General features: G+C 47.3%; 1 protein-coding gene across 2 annotated transcripts in view; it reads left to right on the top strand.

The window, feature by feature from the left end:
• Nucleotides 1–26,159, top strand: part of LOC117529556 (membrane-associated phosphatidylinositol transfer protein 2-like) — a 113,041-nt gene that overhangs the window by 37,466 nt on the left and 49,416 nt on the right. For both annotated transcript variants that reach the window (XM_034192379.1, XM_034192378.1), the window contains exons 2-4: nucleotides 6,329–6,543; nucleotides 20,917–21,038; nucleotides 22,415–22,648. In XM_034192379.1, coding sequence (XP_034048270.1) covers nucleotides 6,329–6,543; nucleotides 20,917–21,038; nucleotides 22,415–22,648 — 571 coding nt within the window. The remainder of the gene's footprint in view (nucleotides 1–6,328; nucleotides 6,544–20,916; nucleotides 21,039–22,414; nucleotides 22,649–26,159) is intronic.

Genomic DNA, 26,159 nt, shown 5'->3' with positions numbered 1-26,159 from the left:
CAGGCATTTATTTCAGCTTGGAATAAAGGAAAAAGTCAGTACGGCAGGTGTGATGACATTTGAACCACTGCAAAGCATCCTGTGTTTGTTGACTCCTGTGTGTGTGTGTGTGTGTGTGTGTGTGTGTGTGTGTGTGTGTGTGTGTGTGTGTGTGTGTGTGTGTGTGTGTGTGTCTGTGTGTCTGTGTGCGTGGATGAGCATTGTTGTCTTTTTGAGGATGAACCTGCTTCAAGCATGCATGCAACTGATGCAAAGTAATAATAAATTTTATTTATAAAGCGCCTTACATTTGGCAAGCAAATCTCAAGGCGCTACCATAAAAGCACAATAAAACACAGTAAAAATTAAACAAATAAATAAAAAATAAAAAACTTTTAAGAACAAGCATGTGTTTAAGTGTTTTTTAAAAGTTTCAGCTGACTGTGGCAGTCTTAGATGGTAGGGAAGAGCATTCCACAGTCGGGGTGCAGCCGTCTGGAAGGCCCTATCTCCCATAGTGCGGAGTTTGGCCGCTGATGAAGATGATGTGATGGATTGTAAGGACTAATCAGATCTTTAAGGTACACCGGCGCGCTGCCATAGACACACTGATAGGTCAGGAGACAGATCTTATATTCACCAAACAGGGAGCCAGTGGAGGTTTTTAAGGATGGGTGTGATGTGCGTGGACCTCTGCACCCTCATCAGGATCCTAGCAGCACAGTTCTGAATATACTGCAGTCTCTGCAGGCTCCTGCCAGGTATCCCGATGAGGAGTGCATTGCAATAGTCTAGCCTGGAGGAGACAAAAGCGTGGACCAGTTTCTCAGCATTGAGTAAGGAAAGGGAGGGATGGAGCTTGGCAATATTCTGGAGATGAAAGAATGCAGTTTTGCAGAAGTGCTGGATGTGGATGTCAAATGACAGGTGGGGATCAAACTGTACCCCAAGGTTAGTGACAGAGGAATTTAGGGGAATGTTGTGGCCGGCAAATGAAAAAGCAGTCAGAGGCAAGGACTGAAATTTCTGAGGGGTCCCAATGAGCAGACCTTCTGTTTTATTCCTGTTAAGCTGAAGAAAATTGTCATTCATCCATGCCTTTTTTCTCCTTATTCCATAATTCTTCCATTTGCATATAGTATAATGCTCATGTGTTGCATATCAAAATGTTCAGAACAATCTCGGCTTTGAATGTGAGACATACGAGGTCTGTCCATAAAGTATCGTACCTTTTTTTTTTTTTTTAACTATATGGATTTGATTCATATGTTTTCACGTCAGACAAGCTTGAACCCTCGTGCACATGCGTGAGTTTTCAGAAGCTGTTAGAGACTGGCACCTGGAAACCATTCAAAAAATTTATCTGGCTTTTGGTGAAAATTTTACGGGCTTCACAGAGAATAAGGTCTGTTAGTACAGCTTTAAGGACCCCTTTAAGGACGCTCGGTGCACAGCGCTCCGAGCTGCGACAACGCGGCACAAGCCACCGGACCTTTTCTCAATGGATGGCTCTGTGGATATGAGACTGTCATGTGCTCTTTCTCTGGTTATCACAAGAGCTGGACATCAGCCATTTTCCGGCAGATTTCACTTTTAACAAGAGATTTTGTCATGGAAAGCCGCGCGGAGGCTTCGCGCGTCACAACCGATTCGCTTTGGAAGTGAGACAAAGGAACACCTCCGTTTCGGCATGCCAAAGGACACGTTTGGACACGTCTATCTCGGCTTTCAATGCTTACCAGTCGAGTGAGTTATAAGAGAAATTGTGGCGAGCTGGGCATGTCCGAACTTGTCCTCTGGCACGCCGAAACGGAGGCGTTCTTTGTCTCGCTCAAACAGCGAATCGGTCGTGACGCACAAAGCCTCCTCGCGGCTTTCCACGACAAAATCTCTTGTTAAAAGTGAAATCTGCCAGAAAATGGTTGATGTCCAGCTCTTGTGATAACCAGAGAAAGAGCACACGACGGTCCCAGCTCCACACAGCCATCCATTTAGAAATGATCCGGTGGTTCGTGCATGTCGTCACGGCTCAGAGTGTGGTGCGCCGAGCGCCATTGTGGGCCATCCTTAAAGCTGTAGTAATAGTCCTTATTCTCTGTGAAGCCCATAAAATTTTCACCGAAAGCCAGATAAATTTTTCGAATGGTTTCCAGTTGCCAGTCTCTAACAGCTTCTGAAAAAATTCTGATGGAAAAAACCCCCAAATCATTCCGCCATTTCCAGACAATCAAAATCCGACGACGGGGCGGGACCACTCCTTCCACAAGGCGTGCTCACAGGCGAATGACGTCACCGACAGGCGTGGAAAAACTCACACATGCACACAAGGGTTCAAGTTTGTCTGACATGAAAACATATGAATCAAATCCATATAGACTAAAAAATAAATAAAAAGGTACGATACTTCATGGACAGACCTCGTAGAATTGTCAGTAATCCTGTGTAAACATAATTTAACTCTAAAGCTAAAAATATTCATCCATCCATCCATCCATCCATTTTCTTCCGCTTTATCTGGAGTCGGGTCGCGGGGGCAACAGCTCAAGCAAAGCCGTCCAGACCTCCCAATCCACACACACCTCCCCCAGCTCCTCCGGGGGAACCCCAAGGCGTTCCCAAGCCAGCTGAGAGACGTAGTCCCTCCAGCGTATCCTGGGTCTTCCCCGGGGCCTCCTCCCAATGGGACGTGCCCGGGAACACCTCTCCAGCGAGGCATCCAGGGAGCATCCGGAAAAGATGCCCGAGCCACCTCAACTGACTCCTTTCGACGCGGAGGAGCAGCGGCTCGACTCCGTGCTTCTCCCGAGTGACCGAGCTCCTTACCCTATCTCACCTTCAGGTGAGCTGAAAATATGAAATATGTTTTTAGATATTCTTGAAAATTTTTGTGAGTATACATTTTGAACTGTTTTGGTATTAGAAATGGATAGTGTAATATATGAAAAAGATTTTTAAACAATATATAATAAATTTAAATACACGCTGTGTAGTGCAGCAGTGCCACCCGCTGTGAATTACAGGACAGAGATCTGCAAAATTCAAAAACAGAATATTTGTAAAATATCACTTTCCTACCTTCTATTTTTGATTTATTTCTTTTTGAATGAAAAATACTGTTAGTGACAAAAACTGGTGTCAAAATATGCAAATCTCTGCCTTACAAAAAAAAGAAAAGAAAAAGAAAATGGTTACACCAATCCTGAAAAAAAAACTTTCCCCTTAATATAAGTGAACGTTTGCAACGTTTGTAACAAGCAGGTCTCTATGTCTGTTGGTGGACACTTGGTAAAGGCTGAAAACCAAAGCTGACTGCTTTCAGCGTTGTGGTTCCCAAACTGTGGAATTAAGATTAAACATATGGAGTAAAAATCTGTGGACACTCACTGCTTAAAAAAACAAACCAAAACAAAACAAAAAAAAAAAAATGCTGAAATCCTATTTGTGCAGAATTGCAATATATTTCTTTTATTTATTTCTATTGAATTTTAACTGTTTTAATGCTTTTTTCATTGTGAAGCATTTAGTGACTTCTGTATATGAAAGGTGTGGCATAAATAAATTTGTCTTACTTTTTTCCTTCAATGCCAGATTTTATTTTTATACTGATGTTAGGTGTCACTGATCTGGCTTCATAAACATGTCTTTCATAAACTTTGAAATCATCTTCACATTCAATGTCATTAATTCAGGTCCTCCCCCTGCACTTCAGGAGAGGGGATGCAGAGATGATGGAGGTAATTTAAGGCCCTTGGCTCCTCACCTAAATTACATTATCTGCTAGATTACAGCAATTTTGCAGCTGTTTGCCTCCTCTGACCTTCATTATCATCGTCGTGTCCCCAAAGTCTTGAGGAAAGAGAGCTCTGTGTTGAGTGTGAGCTCTCAGCTTTAACCCTGAGTGCCCCGCTCCTACTATTTATGATGATCAAGATCATTTGTATTCACAAAATGTTGTTCTTGGACCCACGGTGTGTTACACTGCATTAAACAGCTATTCTGCCATCTGTTTGAGACCAGAATGCAGCATCTGTGGTCCTCAGTTTGCACTGTTTCAGTGTTTTATTGGGGGGCTGGAGCCTATCCCAGCAGTCATAGGGCACGAGGCACAGTACACCCTGGACAGGATGCCAGGTTCCCTGGATGACAGGATGGCAGACAAACACACACACACACAACTATGGTCAACTTAGAGTCACCAGTTCACTGAACCCGCATGTCTTTGGATGTGGGAGGAAGGAACGCAAACATGTGGAGAACATGCAAACTCCACACAGAAAGGCTTAGGCGGGAAGCGATCCCAAGACCTTCATGCTGTGAGGCAGCAGTGCGACCCACAAATTTATGATATAAAGGACAATGTTTACAAGATTTATCTTCTTTTGTACCTTGTTCATGGAAATTTTTGTTCATGAATAAAGTAAAGTAAATATACTGTTGGAGTGGAAAGGAGACCTGTTGTTTTTGGATATGGCGGGAGTTAGGAGGTCCTCAAGAACCGACACGACCGCTGATTTCCTAAGCAGTCTCCCATCCAAGTACTAACCAGGACCCCCCACCCCCACCCCCCAGCCGCTGCCCCTGTTACCTTCTGAGATCCGACAGGATCATCAGGCCTATACAGAGCAGACTGGCTGGAGTTGAAACCCCGGAAGACCAGAGGTAGGAAGGTTAGCTACAGAAAACACGAAACTAACATGGAAGAAACGTCAAAGTAAAAGTGCCAGAGAATATTTGCCAATGGGAAGAAAAAAAAATCACCAAATAACACAGAGGAATAATAACAGTAAATACTAGAAACACAGAGATTATGAACAAATGGTCAAGTGTGGCCCATGACGTATTGAGGCAATATGCTGGTTGTAATTTTGAATCCCTGCACATAAACTAACCGTTATAAAAACCACGTCCCAGTCACAAGGTTGGGTAGGATTACTTTGAAAGAATACATGTGGATTACATGTATGTATGTACATACATTTGGATTATTTGTAATTGTCAGGAACTGTGAGGACTTGGCACGACAGGCAGGTGGACACAAATGCAGACTCATGGCTCAGAGGACGGATTTAGAAAAAGGTTTAATTCAAAAAACAGGCTCTGGTCGATACACAGGGTCACAAGCAGGCAGGCGGAGGTACAGACAGTCGTGAGGCGGTGGCGTGGTCAGTAACGAGCAGAGTTCCAGCACGGGCAAACAGGTGTATCAGAGGAGGCAAAAACGGAGTCCAACAAACAAGCACGGTTCAGGCACAGAGAAGCAGGTTAACAGGCTCAGGCAAAAAAGCAAGGTCAAAACAGGCGAAGGTCATACACGTCAAGAAAAACAGACTATGGCAGAAAACACGAGAGGCTTGGAACGAGGCAATATGCACAACGAACTAGCCGTGAGCTGTTGAAGACAAGGAGAGGATCAAATCAGAGGATAATCAGGGCGTGATGATATGCAGGTGCATGAAAGAAGGCGTGGCTGAGTGAGACGAGTGGAGTAAAGAAGGCGTGGCTGAGTGAGACGAGTGACATGACAGTAATCTGATTACTTTCAGATTACATTTCAAAGTAATCCTACCCAACCCTGCCCAGTCGTCACTTGAATTATTCAAACACTCTAACAAGGTCACCCTTAGCCTCTTATCCGTAGCTCACTTGGTAACTTCGAGATAGCTGGGTGTGGTCAGGCTCCATACATCCCGCCTAGGTCATACTATGCTCCACCCCTTTACCTATGTATGGATTGGCTGGGGAGGTAGGCGGAGTCAGGCACTGGCAAGGTGGTGACATATAGACCCGCCCCATTTGGGTTTCAAAGTTGTTCCTCAGAAAAGCTGTGGGTAACATCACAGAGGGTTTGTCCAGTACATAAACAGTCAGTGGGGAAAAGAGGTTGGACAGTAGGGATTGCTTCCTATTAACAAAAAAAGAATTAGAAAGTGATCTGTGGGTGGCTTGAAGGAAGGAAGACGGATTTTCACTTTAACAAAGAGGTGAAGTCTGAATGAAACAATTATAAGAATGCAGTTTCTTTCCTGTAGCAATCTTTTTCCATCCAACTCATCACTTGGCTTATGTTGCACCATTAATCCGTCAGTGTGATGGAAGTGCATTTCACAGGGTTGAACATCACCCGACTGAAAGACAGGACAACCGTGTAAGGGGTTTAATTGAAGATTAACAGATGCAGGAGGAGGGGGTGATGCCAGACGTGAGACTGCAGAAGTGAAGATAATTTTTCCACTGGCTGATTTCCCCTGAAATGACTCTCTGCTTTACATTTAATAAAATTGATGTGACTTAATCATTTTTCCCTCATGCGTCCTCCCTCTGTCCTTTTATCTTTTTGGTCATCTTGCAGAAAAAGAGCAGAGAGGAGTCCTACGGCGAGGGCAGCGGAGTAGAGATCCTGGAGAATAAGCCGTATAAGGATGGCCCCGGCGGTTCAGGGCAGTACACCCATAAGGTCTATCACATCGGCAAACACATCCCGTCCTGGTTTTGCTCTATTCTGCCACAAGCTGCCCTACGAGTCGAGGAGGAGTCTTGGAATGCCTACCCCTACACACGGACCCGGTGAGCAGATCTCCGAAAATTGCTTTGGGACTCAGAGTGGAGCAGTTTTAAAGAACCACACAGCTATTAAAATGATAAATGGCCGTTTGGAAGGCACCAAGTTAGTGCAAAGTCCTCAGACCCACACACCAACGGCACCAAAGGAGGTTTTAATACTCAGATATTGAGTATTAAAACATTGTTGATGGTTTTTAATAAATTTCTCCTGGATTCATGACATGACAAAAGGACTTGTCACTTGCCCAGTATTGCTGGTTTTGTCCGTTTTGAATTTGAGGCAATTTCAGGCCTTTTGTTTTTGTTCAGTGTCGGCACAGACTGGGTGTTGGGTTGTGGAAATCAGCAGCTGAGGTGTCTGTTGGTGAGGAAAAGGTGACTGACCTTGATTTCATGGATGATCTTTGTGGAATCAGTTGATACCTTGATTGCATTTGAGAAGCTGAGTGAGAAATCAGAGTGTCTGGGTTTGCGATTGTCCTGGAGCAGGACAGATCCAGGGTTTCATTGACTTCCTGGACTCTGCCATCAGAGGTGTATCTGTGTGCTTTGACAGTGTTGAACTTGTAGAAACGTTCACTTATCTCAGCAGTGACAGTCACGTCTCTGGGTCCTCGTCCTTTGAGACTGAGATACGCCTGAGAAGATCTAATAGAGTCATGAGGTCAGTGGACAGAGGTGTTTGATGATATCGATACCTTTGGAGTACAATAAAAGTCCAAGTCTTTCGGATCTTGGTGCTTCGTGTCTTGCTGTATGTTTATGAGACTTGGATGCTGACCAGTGACCTAACGTGCTGACTACATGTCTTTAGTACCAGGTCTCTTTGCAGGATCCTTAGGGTAGTATCTCACTGGGCCGTGATTGGTGGAGAGTCGGTGGCGACACCAAATCGTGCCAAAACAGGCAAATAGGTGACAACTGTTTCATGTGGAATCTCAATGAATTGGTCACCCTGACACTTTCTCACATGGCGGCAGATCGTTGGCCGAATGCCATCCAGAGTGGTGGTGAAAACACAGCCACAAATCCCAAGAATTCCGCACACATAATGCTCGGGATCCACTGACAATGCCGTGTGGCACACACGCAAAACTCAAACAGCACTAGTGCAGCCTTTGGAGGGGAAGGATTTGTGTGCGAATGCCATGTGGTGCTCTCACAGATGTTCAGCGCCACTGTTGTGGCTAAAGTAACGACACGTTTGTGCACACTGTGCTCAGGATGGCTGTGGACTATTAGATTATGTGAAAGAGGCTGTGAAAATCCCCCCAACTTTTGGCAGAAAAAGCATTGTAAATAATAATAATAAAAAAGTAAAATAATTAGTAAAATAATAAAACAGTAATAAATTAATAAGTTATAATAAATAATAAAAAAAAAACAAGAAGAAAAGTGTGGACAGCCTCTCGTGGACTTGAAGAATGATGTCCAGTAGCAGCATCTCATAAATATTATTGTCCCCGTGGGTTCTACTGTCCTCCCAGGAATGACCATACAACCCCCCGCAAGTCTCTGGAAGCCCCCTTGATGCGTGTGCGGACTCCGTGATCCTTTTGAATGGCCACCTCTCAACTTCCTTCCATTGACATCCTCACAAACAATTAAAATCAAAATAATGAATCCAGATTGTTTCATCCATGTCCTCCACACAGGTGTAGCCCTGTGTCCCTGCATGCACGGGGGTTGTCATCATTCTCCAACAGCTAAAGGGCTGTCTGGCCACAGAGGCCAGGCTTTAGCCTTCTGGTCAGAGTGCCCATCTCCCATGCTGGAGATTGTGAGTTCGCGTCCCGAGGTTGAGTGACACTGAGTGGAGACATACACAACACAGAGTTTAAACCAGCATTAAACTTAGCTCCACAGCAGCCCTCAAAATCAATAAATCCGGTTTGTGCGGCTCCGGACAGTCCATGCATGGTGAATGTCTGCCGACTCAGCTGCGGAACTGGGAGGTTTGAGGCTGATGGACTTGCTTGGCCACTTCCAGAAGCATTGTTCCTTCCCAATCATATAAAGGGAAAGTGTGTGTCAACCCCCACAGGTTGACTCACATGTTGCTCACATTCTCAGTTGCAGAGACTATGTGTCGAGGGGTACGAGACGCCTGAGAAGAGTATAGCAAGTTGTTCTTGCAATTTCTTTTCATCTGTTCAAAAGTCAAGTGATACGTGGGCTCCGCCCTGTGACTCAGGCGAGGGGTTGGCGAACGGCTCCAAACACAAATTCCCTCATGGATGTCGTTTGCAGCCTCTCACATCCCAGTGAGATGCTACTCTAAGGTCCCACTGGACTCACTTTGTGTCAAACAAACTTACTTTAGTGCAGGAGATAACAGAATATTGACAGTGGAATCATTCAAATGGTGATATAAGCACCAAATTTGGCAAAAATACTCCTTAGACATTACTCTTTTGAAAAAAAAAAACTGGCCACTTGAATTTTGAATAGGCAGCCAGGTGGGGTCAATTGAGTAATTACACAGGGGCCAAAAATTAAAAATGCTCCAATCAAATTGAAAACTATACCACATTATTATCACTTTACCGGAGCGTTGCTAGGCTGGTATCGTAGATTTATGTCGACGCTACCTGGCCCGCCCGCTGTGCGTAAACAAATAACGTCATAGCGGGCGCAGCCCAAGAACTGTCCACAGAGGGAAAAAAAAAACTGTCCGCAGAGGAAAAGATGAAAAGGCAAGAAGTGTGTTTTGGTCCCAATATGGATATTCTGCATGATTTTCTCATGGATAGTATGACAATGAACAGCAGGTAAAGCAGCCAGCTTGATGAGGACGCACTGCTGAATTTGGAGAGCAGTGCGCGTGCCAGCCGAGTTAAGTGAGCCAACTTTTTAGGTACACGTTACGTCTTGTGTATCTCAGTAAAGTGATAATAATGCAAATAGCATGCTTTTGGAGGGCGGTATGCATTTTCTGAGTCCCTCCGTTCACAGCCAGTCGCCCAAAATGACAGATATTCGCCCTCGTCTAACTCGGGCGAATATCTGTCATTTTGGGCAACTGGGCATGAATGTCAGGCCTCTGAAAATGCATACCGCCCTCCAAAAGCATGTTATTGTATTATTATTTGTCTGATCATAAAGATTCCAAAAAGGTATAGTTTGGACTATCTACGAATGAATGTTCTGGAGTTATGGGGTAAAAACAACAAGAATAGTGACAAAGGTCAGTTTCAGTTTGTACAGGAGTCAAAAGTTAAAGTTAGTGGTGCAAATTATTGGTTGAGTTATTAGTGTTTCAAGAAGGAATAGTTTGCACCATGTATCATGCTTAGTTATCATGTTTTGGGGTAACATATGTCACATGTCATAGAATCCAATGGACGTCAACATTGTTTTGGAGACCAAATATTCAACACAACCATAACTATTCCATTTATTAATTATTATTCAAAGAGTATTCAAAGAGTAAAGTCTAAGGAGTATTTGTGCCGAATTTGGTGCTTGCTTCACCATTTGAATGATTGTTTCAGTTATCTGCTCCACTACTTAGAGAGACTAAAATGAGGAATACCATTTGCATTGTCAGGGAACATCAGCTAAAAGATTTGTGGCGTGTTTTCTGTGCGTGATCCGGTAAGCAGGTGACTTAGTGTTGAGGGCCACAGCGGCCGGACAAGGCCAAGGGAACGTCCAGGGTTTACCTGGCTGTGGCGATACGATGGTTACATCAGAGTTGTGGGGATAAAGCGGCTGTCTGACTGGCTGGTTGCAACCAGGTAGTTTTAGTTTAGACTCCTTCACTTTTTAAATTTAATACTTCTGTGACCGCAGGACCTTTGTGGCCAGGACGGCGGTGGGATTGAACCCCAGACGGCTCGCGCTAAAGACCACTCCTCTACCAGGTCAGCCAAAGGGGAATTCCCCATTAGCCAAGCTAGTGGGAACGTCCTTTCAATCAGGACCCGGGACCTTCATCCCGCTACATATCTCCCCACCATTTTTGACTTCATCCCGAAGTCACAGGTGCATTTAAGCCTGTTCTGTGACTACCCACATCCTGTTCATGACGTCAGATTGTGACCGCAGGACCTTTGTGGCCGGGACGGCGGTGGGATTGAACCCCAGATGGCTCGCGCTAAAGACCATTCCTCTACCAGGTCAGCCAAAGGGGAATTCCCCGTTTGCCAAGCTAGCGGGAACGTCTTTTCAATCAGGACCCGGGACCTTCATCCCGCTACACTTTCTCATCAGTCAACACTTAAATCCCAAATATTATGTTTTTCTGCTGTGTATAACATAAGATTTAACACCGTTGCTCCTATTTTATTGAACTCTACCTTGAATGTTTCTACACTTTGTTTCGGATGCACTTAATATTGATCGTTTAATTGGATCTGATTCGTTCAGTTACAAACCTGTGTAGCGACTTGCTCTACATTGTGTTTTTGACTCCTCCCACTCGCTCCCCTCTGGACACAAACCCACAATCTACTGCGTGGGAGGAGGACGCTGTGTCAAGTCAGATAAAACCCAGGCTCTGGCCTGGGTGGCCAGTGAACCTTTATGTTGGGAAAGTGTAGTGACACGGACCCACAACAGGGGGCGTAAATGAACGGACAATGGAAGGAGTCAAATTATAACACTTTACTGTTGTGAATGTCACAACCAAACACAGCAGATTCAGAATGTGCAACAGTCGATTAATAAAGGTGTCGTGTGGGCAGGCTCGACGATAGGAGACGCCCGTCTGGAAACGAACCGGAACCACACGATTTCCACCGCCACCTGAACCCGAGGAATACTGGAGCCGCCAAGTCCCGGAGTCCCCAGGTGGCCACCTTCCCGGCGTGTCGGATCTGGTACTGCTGGCAGAAAGCAAAAGACAGTCAAAGGGTGGGTGTGTGAACACCCAGTAACAATGGTGGGAATGCCACCTCCACCTCTCACTAAACACATTGCAGCGGTCTCAGATGAAAAGGAGCGCCGTCTTGCACAGCCTCCGCAAAAACGACCGGTTCTCCTGCAAACACTCACAATAACAGATTTATAAATCACAAAAGGCTGAGAGTATTACCTCCAGATGAAGATGATATCTCGGCAGTTTGGTGGAGGTGTCTTCCTGCTTTTATACCAGATGTGATGATTAGTGACAGCTGTCATGGATGATGGGTGACAGCTGTCACCACGGCTTGTTCCTGAGGCGGCAGCGCCCTCTCGTGCCTGAAGCCCGCACTTCAGGCAGGGCGCCTTCTGGTGGTGGGCCAGCAGTACCTCCTCTTCAGCGGCCCACGCAACAGGACCCCCCCCCAACGGGCGCCTCCTGGCTCCAACTGGGAGGACTGAGGACCTTGAGGATGGGGAAGGGTCCAATGAATCGGTCTTTCAACTTGGGGGACTCGACCTGGAGTGGAATGTCCTTGGTGGAAAGCCACACCTCCTGCCCGGGCTGGTATGTGGGGGCCGGGGACCATCGACGGTCTGCATGGGCTTTAGCCCTCGTCCGGGCCCTCAACAAGGCCGAACGGGCGGTGCGCCACACCCGACGGCATCTCCGCAGGTGGGCCTGGACCGAGGGCACACCGACCTCTCCCTCCACCAAAGGAAACAAAGGGGGTTGGTACCCCAGACACACCTCGAACGGGGAGAGGCCGGTGGCAGAGGACACCTGGCTGTTATGAGCGTACTCGATCCAGGCCAGATGTTCACTCCAAGCCGTCGGGTGTGCGGAGGTCGTGCACCTGAGGGCCTGCTCCAACTCCTGGTTGGCCCGTTCGACCTGTCCGTTAGTCTGCGGGTGATACCCAGACGAGAGGCTTACAGTGGCCCCCAGTTCCCGGCATAAACTTCTCCACACCTGCGAGGAGAACTGGGGACCGCGATCCGAAACGATGTCTGTTGGTATCCCATGCAGCCGGACAACATGGTGGACGAGGAGATCCGCCGTCTCCTGGGCCGACGGGAGCTTCGGGAGGGCCATGAAGTGGGCTGCCTTGGAGAAACGGTCCACTATCGTGAGTATGGTGGTGTGTCCCCGGGACGGCGGGAGGCCCATGACAAAACCCAGACCGATGTGGGACCAGGGGCGGTGAGGCACAGGAAGTGGCTGTAGAAGTCCCTGTGCCTTCTGGTGGTCGGCCTTGCCCCTGGCGCAGGTGGTGCAGGCCTGGATGTAAGCCCGGACATCAGTCTCCAGGGACGCCCACCAGAAGCGCTGCCGGACTACTGCCACGGTCCTACGCACCCCTGGGTGGCAGGAGAGCTTGGACCCGTGACAGAAGTCCAGAACGGCAGCTCTGGCTTCTGGTGGGACGTATAGTCTGTTCTTCGGCCCTGTTCCGGGATCCGGGCTCCATGCCTGGGCCTCCCGGACGGTCTTCTCCACGTCCCAGGTCAGAGCAGCCACGATAGTGGACTCCGGGAGAATGGGTTCCGGTGGATCCGACAGCTCGGTCTTGACTTCCTGTTCATGCACCCGGGACAGGGCATCCGATCTTTGGTTTTTGGTCCCGGGGCGGTAGGTGATCCGGAAGTCAAAACGGCCGAAAAACAGTGACCAGCGGGCTTGCCTGGGGTTCAGTCGCTTGGCGGTCCTGATATACTCCAGGTTCCGGTGGTCAGTGAAAACCGTGAAAGGCACTGACGCTCCCTCCAGCAAGTGTCTCCACTCCTCAAGAGCCTCTTTCACCACAAGGAGCTCTCGATTGCCCACGTCATAGTTCCGCTCTGCTGGGGTCAACCTGCGGGAAAAATAGGCACACGGGTGAAGAACCTTATCGGTTTCTCCGCTCTGGGATAGCACGGCTCCTATCCCTGAGTCAGAGGCGTCCACTTCAACCACAAACTGGCGACCAGGATCGGGCTGCACCAAGACCGGTGCAGTCGAGAACCGGCGTTTCAACTCCCTAAACGCGGCATCGCACCGATCCGACCAGGTGAAGGGAACTTTTGGTGAGGTCAGGGCCGTCAGGGGGCTAACTACCTGACTATACCCCTTAATGAACCTCCTATAGAAATTTGCGAGGCCGAGGAACTGTTGCAGCTTCCTACGGCTTGTAGGTTGGGGCCAGTCTCTCACCGCTGCGACCTTGGCCGGATCCGGGGCGACGGAGTTGGAGGAGATGATAAACCCCAGGAAGGACAAAGAAGTGCGGTGAAACTCACACTTCTCGCCCTTCACAAACAACCGGTTCTCCAACAACCGCTGCAGGACCTGACGTACATGCCGTACATGGGTCTCAGGGTCTGGAGAAAAGATGAGTATATCATCCAGATATACAAAGATGAATCGGTGCAGGAAGTCCCGCAAGACGTCATTAACCAAAGCTTGGAACGTCGCGGGGGCGTTAGTGAGGCCGAACGGCATGACCAGGTACTCAAAATGACCAAACGGGGTGTTAAATGCCGTCTTCCATTCGTCTCCCTTCCGGATCCGAACTAGGTGGTATGCGTTCCTAAGATCCAACTTTGTGAAGATTTTGGCTCCATGCAGGGGGGTGAACACTGAATCCAACAAAGGCAACGGGTATCGGTTGCGAACCGTGATCTCGTTCAGCCCCCGATAATCAATGCATGGACGAAGACCGTCATCTTTTTTTCCCACAAAAAAGAAACCTGCTCCCATCGGAGAGGTGGAGTTACGGATCAGCCCGGCAGCTAAGGAGTGCCGGATGTAGGTCTCCATTGATTCGCGCTCAGGTCGGGAGAGGTTATACAGCCTGCTGGACGGGAACTCCACGCCTGGCAACAAATCGATGGCACAATCATATGGACGGTGCGGGGGAAGAGTGAGTGCCCGATCCTTGCTAAAAACGTCAGCAAGATCGTGGTACTCAACCGGCACCGCCGACAGATTGGGGGGAACTTGGACCTGCTCCTTAGCCTGGGAACCGGGAGGAACCGAGGATCCCAAACACATCCGATGGCAGGTTTCGCTCCACTGTACCACCACCCCGGACGGCCAATCAATCCGGGGATTGTGTTTCATCATCCAGGGGAACCCCAGAATCAGGTGAGGTAGAAGGAGTCACAAAAAACTCAATCTCCTCCCTATGATTCCCTGACACTACCAGAGTTACTGGTGGTGTCTTGTGTGTGATTAAAGGGAGTAGGGTGCCATCTAGTGCTCGCACCTGCAATGGTGTAGGTAGCGCCACCAGAGGGAGCCCTACCTCCCTGGCCCATCTGCTGTCTAACAGATTCCCTTCTGACCCTGTGTCTACCAGTGCTGGGGCCTGAAGGGTTAAATCCCCACTAAGGATTGTAACTGGGAGTCGTGCGGCAATATGTGTGTGTCCCACGTGAATTTTTTGGCCCACCCTAAGCCCAGTCCCTAGGGGCGGGCGTTGGTGTTTAACCGTTCGGGGCAATCGCTCAATTGATGCTTCATTGAGCCACAAACAAAACACGCCCCGCGTGGAAACCTCCTCTGTCTATTAGGTGGTCTAAATGTGGCCCTGCTCGTGTCCATAGCTTCGTCAGCAGGGGGAGCTGTCACCCCACGGGACGTAGAGGCCAGGGAGCGTGGGAAGGGCGGACCTTTCTCGGACCAGGGAAGGAAGAGGGACGGCGGGCGCCCGGCCACGTCCTTCGTCTCGTTCCCGACGGCGTTCCTCCAACCGATTGTCTAACCTTATAACGAGATCAATAAGCCCATCTAATTCCCGCGGTTCATCCTTGGCCACTAGGTGCTCCTTTAGGACTGACGACAGTCCGTTTACAAAGGCGGCGCGGAGCGCAGCGTTATTCCAGCCGGACCTCGCAGCCGCGATGCGGAAGTCGACTGCATAAGCGGCTGCGCTCCGGCGTCCCTGTCTCATCGACAGCAGCACAGTTGAAGCGGTCTCTCCCCTGTTAGGGTGATCAAACACAGTTCTGAACTCCCTCACAAACCCAGTGTATGTGTGAAGGAGCCGTGAATTTTGCTCCCAAAGCGCTGTAGCCCAAGCGCGTGCCTCTCCCCGAAGCAGAGTGATCACATAAGCTATTTTGCTTGCGTCTGACGCGTACATGACGGGACGTTGTGCGAAGACGAGCGAACACTGCATAAGAAAGTCCGCGCACGTCTCCACACAACCTCTGTACGGCTCAGGATCTCCTATGTATGCTTCAGGGGATGGTGGGAGGGGTTGTTGAACCACCACTGGAACATTAATATCTAGCACAGGATCGACAGGAGGAGGAGCTGCAGCAGCGCCCTGAGCGCTCGCCGCCACTTGCGCGGAGAGAGCCTCCACCCTGCGGTTCAGGAGGATGTTTTGCTCGGCTATTTGATCCATTCGAGCCGTAAAGGCGGTGAGAATATGCTGTAGCTCACCAATCACGCCTCCTGCAGATGCCTGCGCTCCCTGCTCTCCCATTGGTTGTTCAACAGCCTGGTGACGCCCCTCGGAGTCCATGACGCTGGCCGAGATATCCTGTTGGGAAAGTGTAGTGACACGGACCCACAACAGGGGGCGTAAATGAACGGACAATGGAAGGAGTCAAATTATAACACTTTACTGTTGTGAATGTCACAACCAAACACAGCAGATTCAGAATGTGCAACAGTCGATTAATAAAGGTGTCATGTGGGCAGGCTCGACGATAGGAGATGCCCATCTGGAAACGAACCGGAACCACACGATTTCCACCGCCACCTGAACCCGAGGAATACTGGAGCCGCCAAGTCCCGGAGTCCCCAGGTGGCCACCTTCCCGGTGTGTCGGATCTGGTACTGCTGGCAGAAAGCAAAAGACAGTCAAAGGGTGGGTGTGTGAACACCCAGTAACAATGGTAGGAATGCCACCTCCACCTCTCACTAAACACGTTGCAGCGGTCTCAGATGAAAAGGAGCGCCGTCTTGCACAGCCTCCGCAAAAACGACCGGTTCTCCTGCAAACACTCACAATAACAGATTTATAAATCACAAAAGGCTGAGAGTGTTACCTCCAGATGAAGATGATATCTGGGCAGTTTGGTGGAGGTGTCTTCCTGCTTTTATACCAGATGTGATGATTAGTGACAGCTGTCACGGATGATGGGTGACAGCTGTCACCACGGCTTGTTCCTGAGGCGGCAGCGCCCTCTCGTGCCTGAAGCCTGCACTTCAGGCAGGGCGCCTTCTGGTGGTGGGCCAGCAGTACCTCCTCTTCAGCGGCCCACACAACACTTTAACTGTCAGGGGAGTGAGGTCTGCTGACTACCTCATGCACAGCGACTCCTGCTGGCGTCCGTCACACTTGCACGTCGTTGATGTGCCTACAACACCAACGTTTCTCAGCATTCCACTCAGTGAATCAAAACGTCACACAATCCCAAAAAATGTTGGTTTCTCAGAATGCAACAGATGGAGAACCACACCCTACTTTTTGGGGTCAGGCTTCATATTGACACAAGAATCAAATTAGTGTTTTTATCATTGCGAGTTTGCCTGACAGAATAAACACGAGTAAAGGTTAATGGTCACAGCTTAGCGGTGTGTTCAGCCATTAATATTTAAAACATACGCCCGCAAAGTCATACCCAGACGAGATGGAAAGTAACTTTTTGCTTCCTGACTGTGTTGTTCATGCTGTTTTACAAACTGTGTGAAGATGTAAAATCTTGTTTGATTTTAGGTGTAAAACAGGATGATATCATTAAGAGGCATCAGTCATAATGTGCAGAATTGAAAGATGGAGGTGAATCTTTATTACAGTGTGAAAAGGCTGAAAAGCACCGTAAGTGTGTTGAAACAATCTAGCGCTGCTCCGGCCAGATATTGCACGGGGACATGCTGTGCCTCTCACTGCACAATGTGACATCCAGTTTTTATGCTGTGCTCAGAAAAAAGATTAATCAGATGCATCAAGAAGAGTTCACCTGCCTGCAGTTAGAACATGGAGATGCAGCCGTCATGAGCCGTGTGCACACTGAAACGAGTGGGCACTTTGAAACGAGTGGGCACACTGAAACGAGTGGGCACACTGAAACGAGTGGGCACTTTGAAACGAGTGGGCACACTGAAACGAGTGGGCACACTGAAACGAGTGGGCACACTGAGCGCCTCCAGCCAAATGTCTCACGTTATGCTGCTCAGAGTGAACTGCAACCTGGAATACAGTTTTCTTTCCAAACACAGGAGAAAGTGTTTTGAGATAGCAAGAAGAGTTCACCTGCCTGGAGATAAAAAGGATTCTTCTTGGCTTGACGAACACAGTCAGGCAACAACTGCTTTGGAAAATCAGCAGAGGTGCAGTGTTACTCTGCCTGTTATTAACCCTCTGTGTGACATTCATCAACAGTTATCGGTTATTTTTTTCCTGGGTTTGATGATATGGACTATTTGTTTTGCCAACGCGCCCGCCCTGTGTCCGCTATCCAAGATCTAGAATTTATGCTTTTCAGTCCCTCAGTTTGTAACCTGATTTACAGTACTTACAACAAGTGTCATGTCCATGCCCTGGTAGTAGAACTTTTCTTTATGGTACCTTGCTTGTTTTGGACACTCTCACTAACTTCCTTAGTCACCCCTATCTGTGTCAGCACATTCCTGGACTATCACAAATAAGGATAATCAACCCACAGGATGGATCCTGTGTGGTGTTTGATGGCCCAGACAATGTCTTAGCACCTTATTTTTCAGACAAAGGCCACATCGGAGTTCTCCATTTCCCCAGTGACAACTGCTTGTCAGTCTCCAGCGCAGACGTCCAGGGAGCTTTCAGAGCCGAGACTGGCAGCACCAATCAGTCTCCAGCACTGATGCCTCGGCAGCCTTCAGCGTCAACTCCGGCCACGCCTCTGCAGTTTGCAACACCAATGCCTCGGCAGTCTCCAGCACCAACACCTTTGCAGCCTTTAGTGCCGACGCCTCGGCAGCCTTCAGCACCGACTCTGGCCATGCCTCGTCAGTCTACAGCAGCGTCACCTCTGCAGTCTCCAGTGCCAATGCTGACTGCACCTCATCAGCCTTCAGCTGATGAAGGCGCTGATGAAGCCGCAGAAGGCTCCCATGCCTCCAGAGTCTTCAGCAGTACCTCCTGCAGCGCTCACACCTCTAGAGTCTTCAGCTGCGCTTTCAATGGTGCCCACGCCTCCAGCGTCTTCAGTGGCACTCATGTCTTCAGCTGTGCTCTCAGAGGTGCCCACATCTTCAGCGGCACCCTCAGAGAGTCTTCAGTCCCTCCGTCTCCTCCAGAGTCTTCAGCGGCACCTTCAGTGGCGCCCACATCTCCAGAGTCTTCACTGGTGACTCCACAGTCTTCAGCAGCATCTTCAGCAGTTTCTTCAGCAGCACCCATGTCTCCAGAGTCTTCAGTGGCACCTTCAGCAGTGCCTACATCTCCAGAGTCTTCAGCGGTGCCTTCAATGGTACCCACGCCTCCTGCATCTTCAGTGGCACTCATGTGCACCTCTGAGAGCTGTGCTCTGAGAGCTGTGCTCTCAGAGGTGCCTACATCTTCAGTGGCACCATCAGAGAGTCTTCAGTGCCTCTGCCTCCTCCAGAGGCTTCAGCGGCACCTTCAATGGCGCCCACATCTCCAGAGTGTTCACTAGTGCCTCCACAGTCTTCAGCAGCATCTTCAGCAGCACCCATGTCTCCAGAGTCTTCAGTGTCACCTTTAGCAATGCCTACATCTCCAGAGTCTTCAGCGGTACCTACATTTCCAGGGCCATCAAGTCTACAGAGTTGTCCTTGCAGGCCTCCTGTGTCACTGCATGTTGGACAGTTATTAATTTTGTGTTGTGTCTCGGGCTGATGGGTTTTTTTTTACATGCCTTTTGTGTCTTTCTGGCTAGTGGTGTGGTTTCCCATGTCTTTGTTCTTGTCGTTCTCCTCATGATCCTTGTTGTCACCACAGTTGTTGTTGTTCAATTGCTCCATTTGTTTTTTGTCTCACCGGTCTCCTTTGTCTTGTGTCTGTGTCTGTTGACAGTCCTCATTTCTGCTGTCCTCTCTGTTTCATCTCTTGTTTATTATGTTGTTTCCTGGTTGTTTTCTCCGCTGTCAGTGTCCCACTTAAAAGTCTGTTAGTGTATGTCAATTGGTTTCCCTGCAGTCAGTCCTCTGTTGTGGCTGTCCTGTGTTGCTCTCACTGTTACTCCTCTGACCTTCTGTCTTCCCGCTGTTGTCCGCATTGTCGGCCACCTGATAGTCACCCTGTCCTCTGTTGTCTCTGTTGTAGGTCCACTGTTGGCTTCATGGGTATTCTCCTGAGGGTCTGGTTGCCCCCTGTCAACCACATGGCCGGCCCCGGACATTTTTTCTTTTCCGTCCCCCACTTGTTGTTTTGGTGTGCGTTGGTGGTCTTTTTGTTTTCCTGTGTGTCTTTGCGCCCACCTTCTGGCCCCCTCTGCCCTCTCTGTGTCCTGTGTCTCCCATCTGTTTTGTTTTGGGCGTCTGGTGCCACTGTTGGGGGAGGGGTACTGTCACGATCCCTGTCCGCCCTTGTCCAATGTTCCTGGTGTTGTTATTGTCTGTGGTCCCTGACGGTTTTCATGTCTGTGTGCTGTCTTTATAATTGTATGTCTTTGGTATTTATTTAAATGTTCTGCAGTTTAGTTCCTGAGTTGTTGTAGTCTGGATTTATTCTGTGTTTCATTCTTGTGTTTATTTTGTTATGGTTTTGTTTCTGTATTTATTGTAGTTAGTTCTTTCTGTTTTATTTTGGTGGTCATGGTTTTCTTGTGTGTTGTGTTGACTTTCTTCTTGTCACTTCCCAGCTGTTTTCAATTAGTGTTAACCCTCACCTGTGTCTTATGTGTGTGTGATTACCCTCAGTGTGTATTTATACCCCTGTATTCCTCCCGTGCATCGGCTGAGTGTTGTGTACTTTGTTGCTTTCTTCTTGCCAATATTTCCAGTGTTTCCTCATGTTTGACTTCTTGTTACCAAACCTGTTTTTCTTTTGTGTATTTTTGAGACCGCCTCCCACTTTTGGACACTGTTGCTCATTACTGATTGCTTTTGTGCCTTGACCTCTTGCTCTGTTTTTGGACCACCCGCCTGCCTATGCCCCCTTGGACACTGTCACCTGTTTGGACTGATAGCCTGTGTACCGACCTTTGACCTCTCCCACGTGAGTCATTAAAGACTGTTTTTGAACTTGCTGGTGTTATCTCTACGTTGGGCTCTGAACCATCCTCCACCCGTGACAAGCGATACCAGGACCTTTTTGCTGTGAGACAACAGTTCTAACCGCTAAACCACCATGCCACGTTGTTTTTATTTATTTATTTATTTTGCAGTTTATGGCCACCCCATTGAGTCCGGTCTGCTTTAGGTTTCTTCCTATAATCAAAAACATCACAGGGAGTTCTTTACCACTATTGCTAATGTAAATGTTGAAGGGCTGGGAAAGGCTGAAACCTTGTGTAGCCCCTTGGGGTGATTTATGCTCCATGTTAACAGAAAATGCAGTGTCACAGCTCTGAAAACATTTTGTTTCTCAGGTACACATGCCCCTTTGTGGAGAAGTTCTCAATTGACATTGAGACATATTATAAACCAGATCCAGGAAATCAAATGGACGTCTTCAATCTATCCTCTGCTGAAAGGAGACAGAGGACTATAGGTAATTGTGTAATCTCACACACACACACACACACACACACACACACACACACACACACACACACACACACACACACACACACACACACACACACACACACACACATACCCTCTGATCACACGGAACAGTCGTAGAGTGTAGTGTTTTTTGTCTGCCTTGGGGCTATTACTTTCACTCATGCATGATGGAGATTGCGAAAGTTTCTGCAGTGCACATATAGATTGGACTACTGAAATGTTTTATTTTCTGCTTTACCGCAGTCCAGCATTAGGGCTTTCCAGTTGGTCCAAAATGCTGCAGCCAGACTTTTGGCACGAAGCAGAAAGTTTGACCACATTACACCCATTTTGGCATCTCTTCACTGGCTTCCTGTCCCAGTGAGATCAGATTTTAAGGTTCTGCTCTTAGTCTATAAAATTGTTCACGGACTGGCACCTCCCTACCTAGCTGACCTAATTAAACCTTACGTACCGGCCCTGGCTTTGTGTTCTCAGGGTGCAGGACTACTTTGTGTCCCTAGGGTGAATAAGATGTCTGCAGGTCATAGAGCTTTCTCTTATCATGCCCCTGTTCTGTGGAATGATCTCCCTGTATCAATAAAACAGTCAGATTCTGTGAAGACTTTCAAGTCCAGACTTAAGACGCACTTATTTTCCCTTTTGTATGGCTAGCATACTGGTACAGTATAGTTCTACGCTTTTTACTCTTTTAATTCATTTTATTAGTAAACAGAGCAGGCTGCGGCCTCAACTTTGCCTAAATTCTGGGTCTGTTAGTGAAGCTTAGGGCTAGTGGCCGGTGATCACCTTAGTATTTCTTCTGTTTTTCTTGTTTAATGCTGACAAATTATACTGTATTTCTTGTCTTTCTGATGCCTGATTCAGTTTTTTCTCTCTGTTTAAGGTGCAGCTCCATCCAGAGATGGGTGTGGTATTTGTGCTGGAGACCCTCCTGTCCTGTGCACCAACAGCATTTTCTGTATATTTGTTTTGTGAATTGTTGTGTAATTTGTGTCTGTAGCATGGCCCAAACAGAGGGTCACCCCTTTGAGTCTGGTCTGCTTGAGGTTTCGTCCTTATAGGGAGGTTTTCCTTACCACTGCTGCTCTGGGGGTTAGTAAGGTTAGACCTTACTTGTGTGAAGCACCTTGAGGCAACTCTGTTGTGATTTGGCAGTATATAAATGAAAATAAATTGATAATTGAAATTGAAAAAAAAAATAGAGTGTACATGGTGTGATTACAGAAACAACACAAGTGTCTCTTGATGTCTGCTATGATTTTCTCATTTGATCCTACATGGGTTCAGTTCTGTGTTGAATGCGGAATGTATGGTTTCACCTTTGTGTGATTTATGGTGACTGTGTTCCCCGTTTAGATCCGATTGACATTGTGAAGGACTATATCCCTCCTCATGAGTACCTGGTGGAAGAAGACCCGAAGCTGTATCAGTCTCTCAAGACAAAGCGAGGTCCGCTGTCAGAGGACTGGATCGAAGATCTCAGCCATAATCCTGGTCAGAGTCCTGTCATGTGCGCCTACAAGCTGTGCAAAGTGGAGTTCAGATACTGGGGCATGCAGTCCAAGATTGAACGTTTCATACATGACGTGGGTACGTATGGCTCAGGTTATTTGTTTATGTTTTGGCATCTTTTTTCTTCGACATGTCAAATCTAATGCAATTTCTGTTTCTTTCCTACCCAGTTTTATGTTTGAGTCAAAGCATACTGTACAAGCGAGGTGAAAAATCCATGTTTAGTGTTTGGAGTACTTCCCCCAACAACTGAGAAAAAGGCAGTTCTGATTTAAGACACTCATTCAGTGTTAAAACTCTGATGTTCAAAATCAAACGCAATGAGTTATCGTCACGTACTTCAGGCAGTGTTCTATCCTCAGCTGCTGGCCTATGAGTTGACACAAGTCACATGTAGGCCCTAAGGCCAACTTGATCTGCGACTACCTCGACAGAAACATGCAAAAAAGCACTTTGATCTCACAAATATTACAACATAAATATAATTTTTTGTTTATTATTCTTGCTTTCAGTGCATCTAAAACCAATCAAAATTAGTTAAAATAGGGCTTGCCAATAATGTTTTAGTGGTATAAAACCGCTATAGCTTTGGCTATGAGGCGCCATCACATAATTTACCCGGCACTATCAGGTTTGCTTAGCAGGGAAGGTTGGAGACAAATGCGAGACTCGACACAGTACCTCAAGTTCAAAAAAGCATTTACAGAATTAATCAGTGGGGTCCGGTACACAAAGAGACAGTCCAAGAACAGCAAACAGATCCAAATCATCAGGCGAGTAGTGTGGTCAAGAAAAACAGGCAGGTGGTCAAAACACACGTGGACGCAGGACTAGAACAATACAAAGATGGAGCTAGAAACAGTGGCACAAGGCAAGCGATCAGGCAAATAACAGTGCAGCCAGTGAAGCTTAAGTACACCAAGTAGTGAGCTACAGATTGGAACACCTGCGGAAAGAACCGGAACAGGGTGTGGCCTAGACAGAGTGTGACGCCACCACCAAGCACTATGCGAGACAGACAAGAGAAATAGGGAAAAGGAAGCCCAAGCAGGAAACACCCAGCAAGAGAAGTCACAACTACCGCACACACCAAACCATTCCCCAAAACAGACTATAATGCAAGAACTACACAGAAAAGAACAGAACCCAAACCAAGACATGACTGAAAACCAGATAACACACACAGTACATGACAGGCACTAAAATGGTCCTAGCTAGAACCCTGTCGAGGATCACTCAAAAGTTAGTAATAACTGTGAAAAAAACTGATCATGACAGGAAGTTTGGTGCAACTCTAGAGAGTTGGGTGAGAGGGTCAGAACTGTTCTTGTCTTTTCAGAATTAAATGCCTTTGTGGGTGCCTGCTGACATGAGTGTTTGTGTGAATGGGTGAACTACAAGACCTGTGAGAAAACAGCTCCCTCTCTCTATTGTGATTAAGTCCTGATAAATGAGAGCAGATATTAAAAAATATATGAAGGTCTAAGGTGAGCCCGAGGAAGAGCGAGTAGACCTGGAAAACAAATAAATATTCCACTGAATGTAGCTTGAGAAAGTAGAGAAACAGCAGGAAAGGTAAGAACGGAGAGAAGAGCGTCTGGTTTGTAGAGATAACGAAGGAGCCTGGATTAATTTCCTGACAGTGTTTGGCTCTTTCGCTTTGATTGCTGTGATCTAAGAATCCACACTCTCACCGTCCTCGGCTTATTCCCTTTCTGCAGTTACATTCAAACTAATGAGAATCCAGCAGCTGCTCTGTCTGAACACTTTTCTCAACCTTTAAACAAATAAATGTGGGTTTTGGGGGCTTTTTTAATACCTCCTGACATTAGTTGCACCTTCTTGCATCACAACATGCATGCTTTCTTCTACACTTCTCTTCCCTGTTTGGAAAGATTTTCACTCAACATTAATTATTTAGCTGATTTCACTTGACAGGTGAATATTGCACCTGGTCTGGCACAGTGTTGCTGAAATGTTTTTTTTTTCAGTTGCATCTTGAACAGCCTTTCTAGTTAGTTATTGATCCATTCAGCAATTTTCAGTTTTCATTTTTGTGTGGCAATGTTGTAATGCCTTATGCTTGACCTTGACCTTAAGGTGTCTCACAGCCCTTTTTTCCAGGCCTTTCTCTTGGATGCCTGAGTCTTGGATGCCTTGACCTTTCTGTCAGTGCCTTGGTCTTGGATGCCTTGGCCTTTCTCTTGGATGCCTTGGCCTTTCTCTCAAATGCCTCAGACTTGGATGCCTTAGTCTTGGATGCTTTGGCCTTTCTATCAATACCTTGGTCTTGGATACCTTGGTCTTTCTCTTGGATGCCTTAGACCTGGATGCCTTAGTTTTGGATGCCTTAGTCTTGGATTCCTTGGCCTTTCTATCAATACCTTGGTCTTTCTCTTGGATGCTTTGGCCTTTCTATCAGTACCTTGGTGTTGGATACCTTGGTCTTTCTCTTGGATGCCTTAGACCTGGATGCCTTAGTTTTGGATGCCTTAGTCTTGGATTCCTTGGCCTTTCTGTCAATACCTTGGTCTTGGATGCCTTGGCCTTTCTCTCGGTTGCCTTGGTCTTTCTCTCAGATGCCTCAGACTTGGATGCCTTAGTCTTGGATGCTTTGGCCTTTCTATCAATACCTTGGTCTTGGATACCTTGGCCTTTCTCTCGGATGCCTTAGACCTGGATGCCTTAGTCTTGGATGCCTTGGCCTTTCTGTCAATACCTTGGTCTTGGATATCTTGGCCTTTCTCTCGGATGCCTTGACCTTTCTCTTGGATGCCTTGGCTTTTATGGCTGAGATCATCCTACTTCATCTGGCAAGTAGGATCTCATCCCAGTATTGCACTACATGCAGCCTTCAAAGTGGAGTTCTGCTGAGGGAGGGAATGACTGTTCATTGTTTATGTTGTGCTTCTGCTCCTTATAGACAGGGTCTAACATAAACTGGGGGCTTGTTTGTTTTCATTCTAATCACTTAATGCAAGCACAAATGTCAGCAGCACGGTGGCTTAGTGGTTAGCATTCCCACCCGTGGCCTTTCTGTGTGGAGTTTGCATGCTCTCCTCTTGTTTGTGTGGGTTTCCTCTCGGTGCTCTGGTTTCCTCCCACATTTAAAGGCATGCAGGTTAGGTGAATTGGAAACTTTATAATTGTCCAGGTCTCCCTTACAAAAGAGGTCTCGATCTCAATGGGACTAACCTGGTTAAATAAAGGTTAAATAAAAAAAAATGTTGATTTTTACAAACTACACTAAAAAAAGACTCATTGGATGAACTCAATTCAATTATGAGCAGGATTTCCATCAAATAAATATATGTAGCCCCAACTCAAATAAAGCACATCCACACAAGATAATTGAATTTAATTTAGTTGGGGCTACATATATTTATTAGACAGAAATCCAATCCAGTGAGTCAGCTTCTTGAGTGCATTTGATTGAGTTGACCAAGCTGTTCTGTAGACTTTCTAAGAATTCCTGGGATCCCACCAAAGGTTTGTGTACATCATAGCTGGACTATAAAAAGAATCGGAACAAAGTCTGTGACCTCCTTCGAGTGGTTTCCGGTGTTTGTCAGGATTGTCTGAAGGCTCC

Source organism: Thalassophryne amazonica, chromosome 17 (assembly GCF_902500255.1).
Source record: "Thalassophryne amazonica chromosome 17, fThaAma1.1, whole genome shotgun sequence".
Lineage (NCBI taxonomy): Eukaryota > Metazoa > Chordata > Actinopteri > Batrachoidiformes > Batrachoididae > Thalassophryne > Thalassophryne amazonica.
This window is presented reverse-complemented; position numbering and strand designations above follow the sequence as displayed.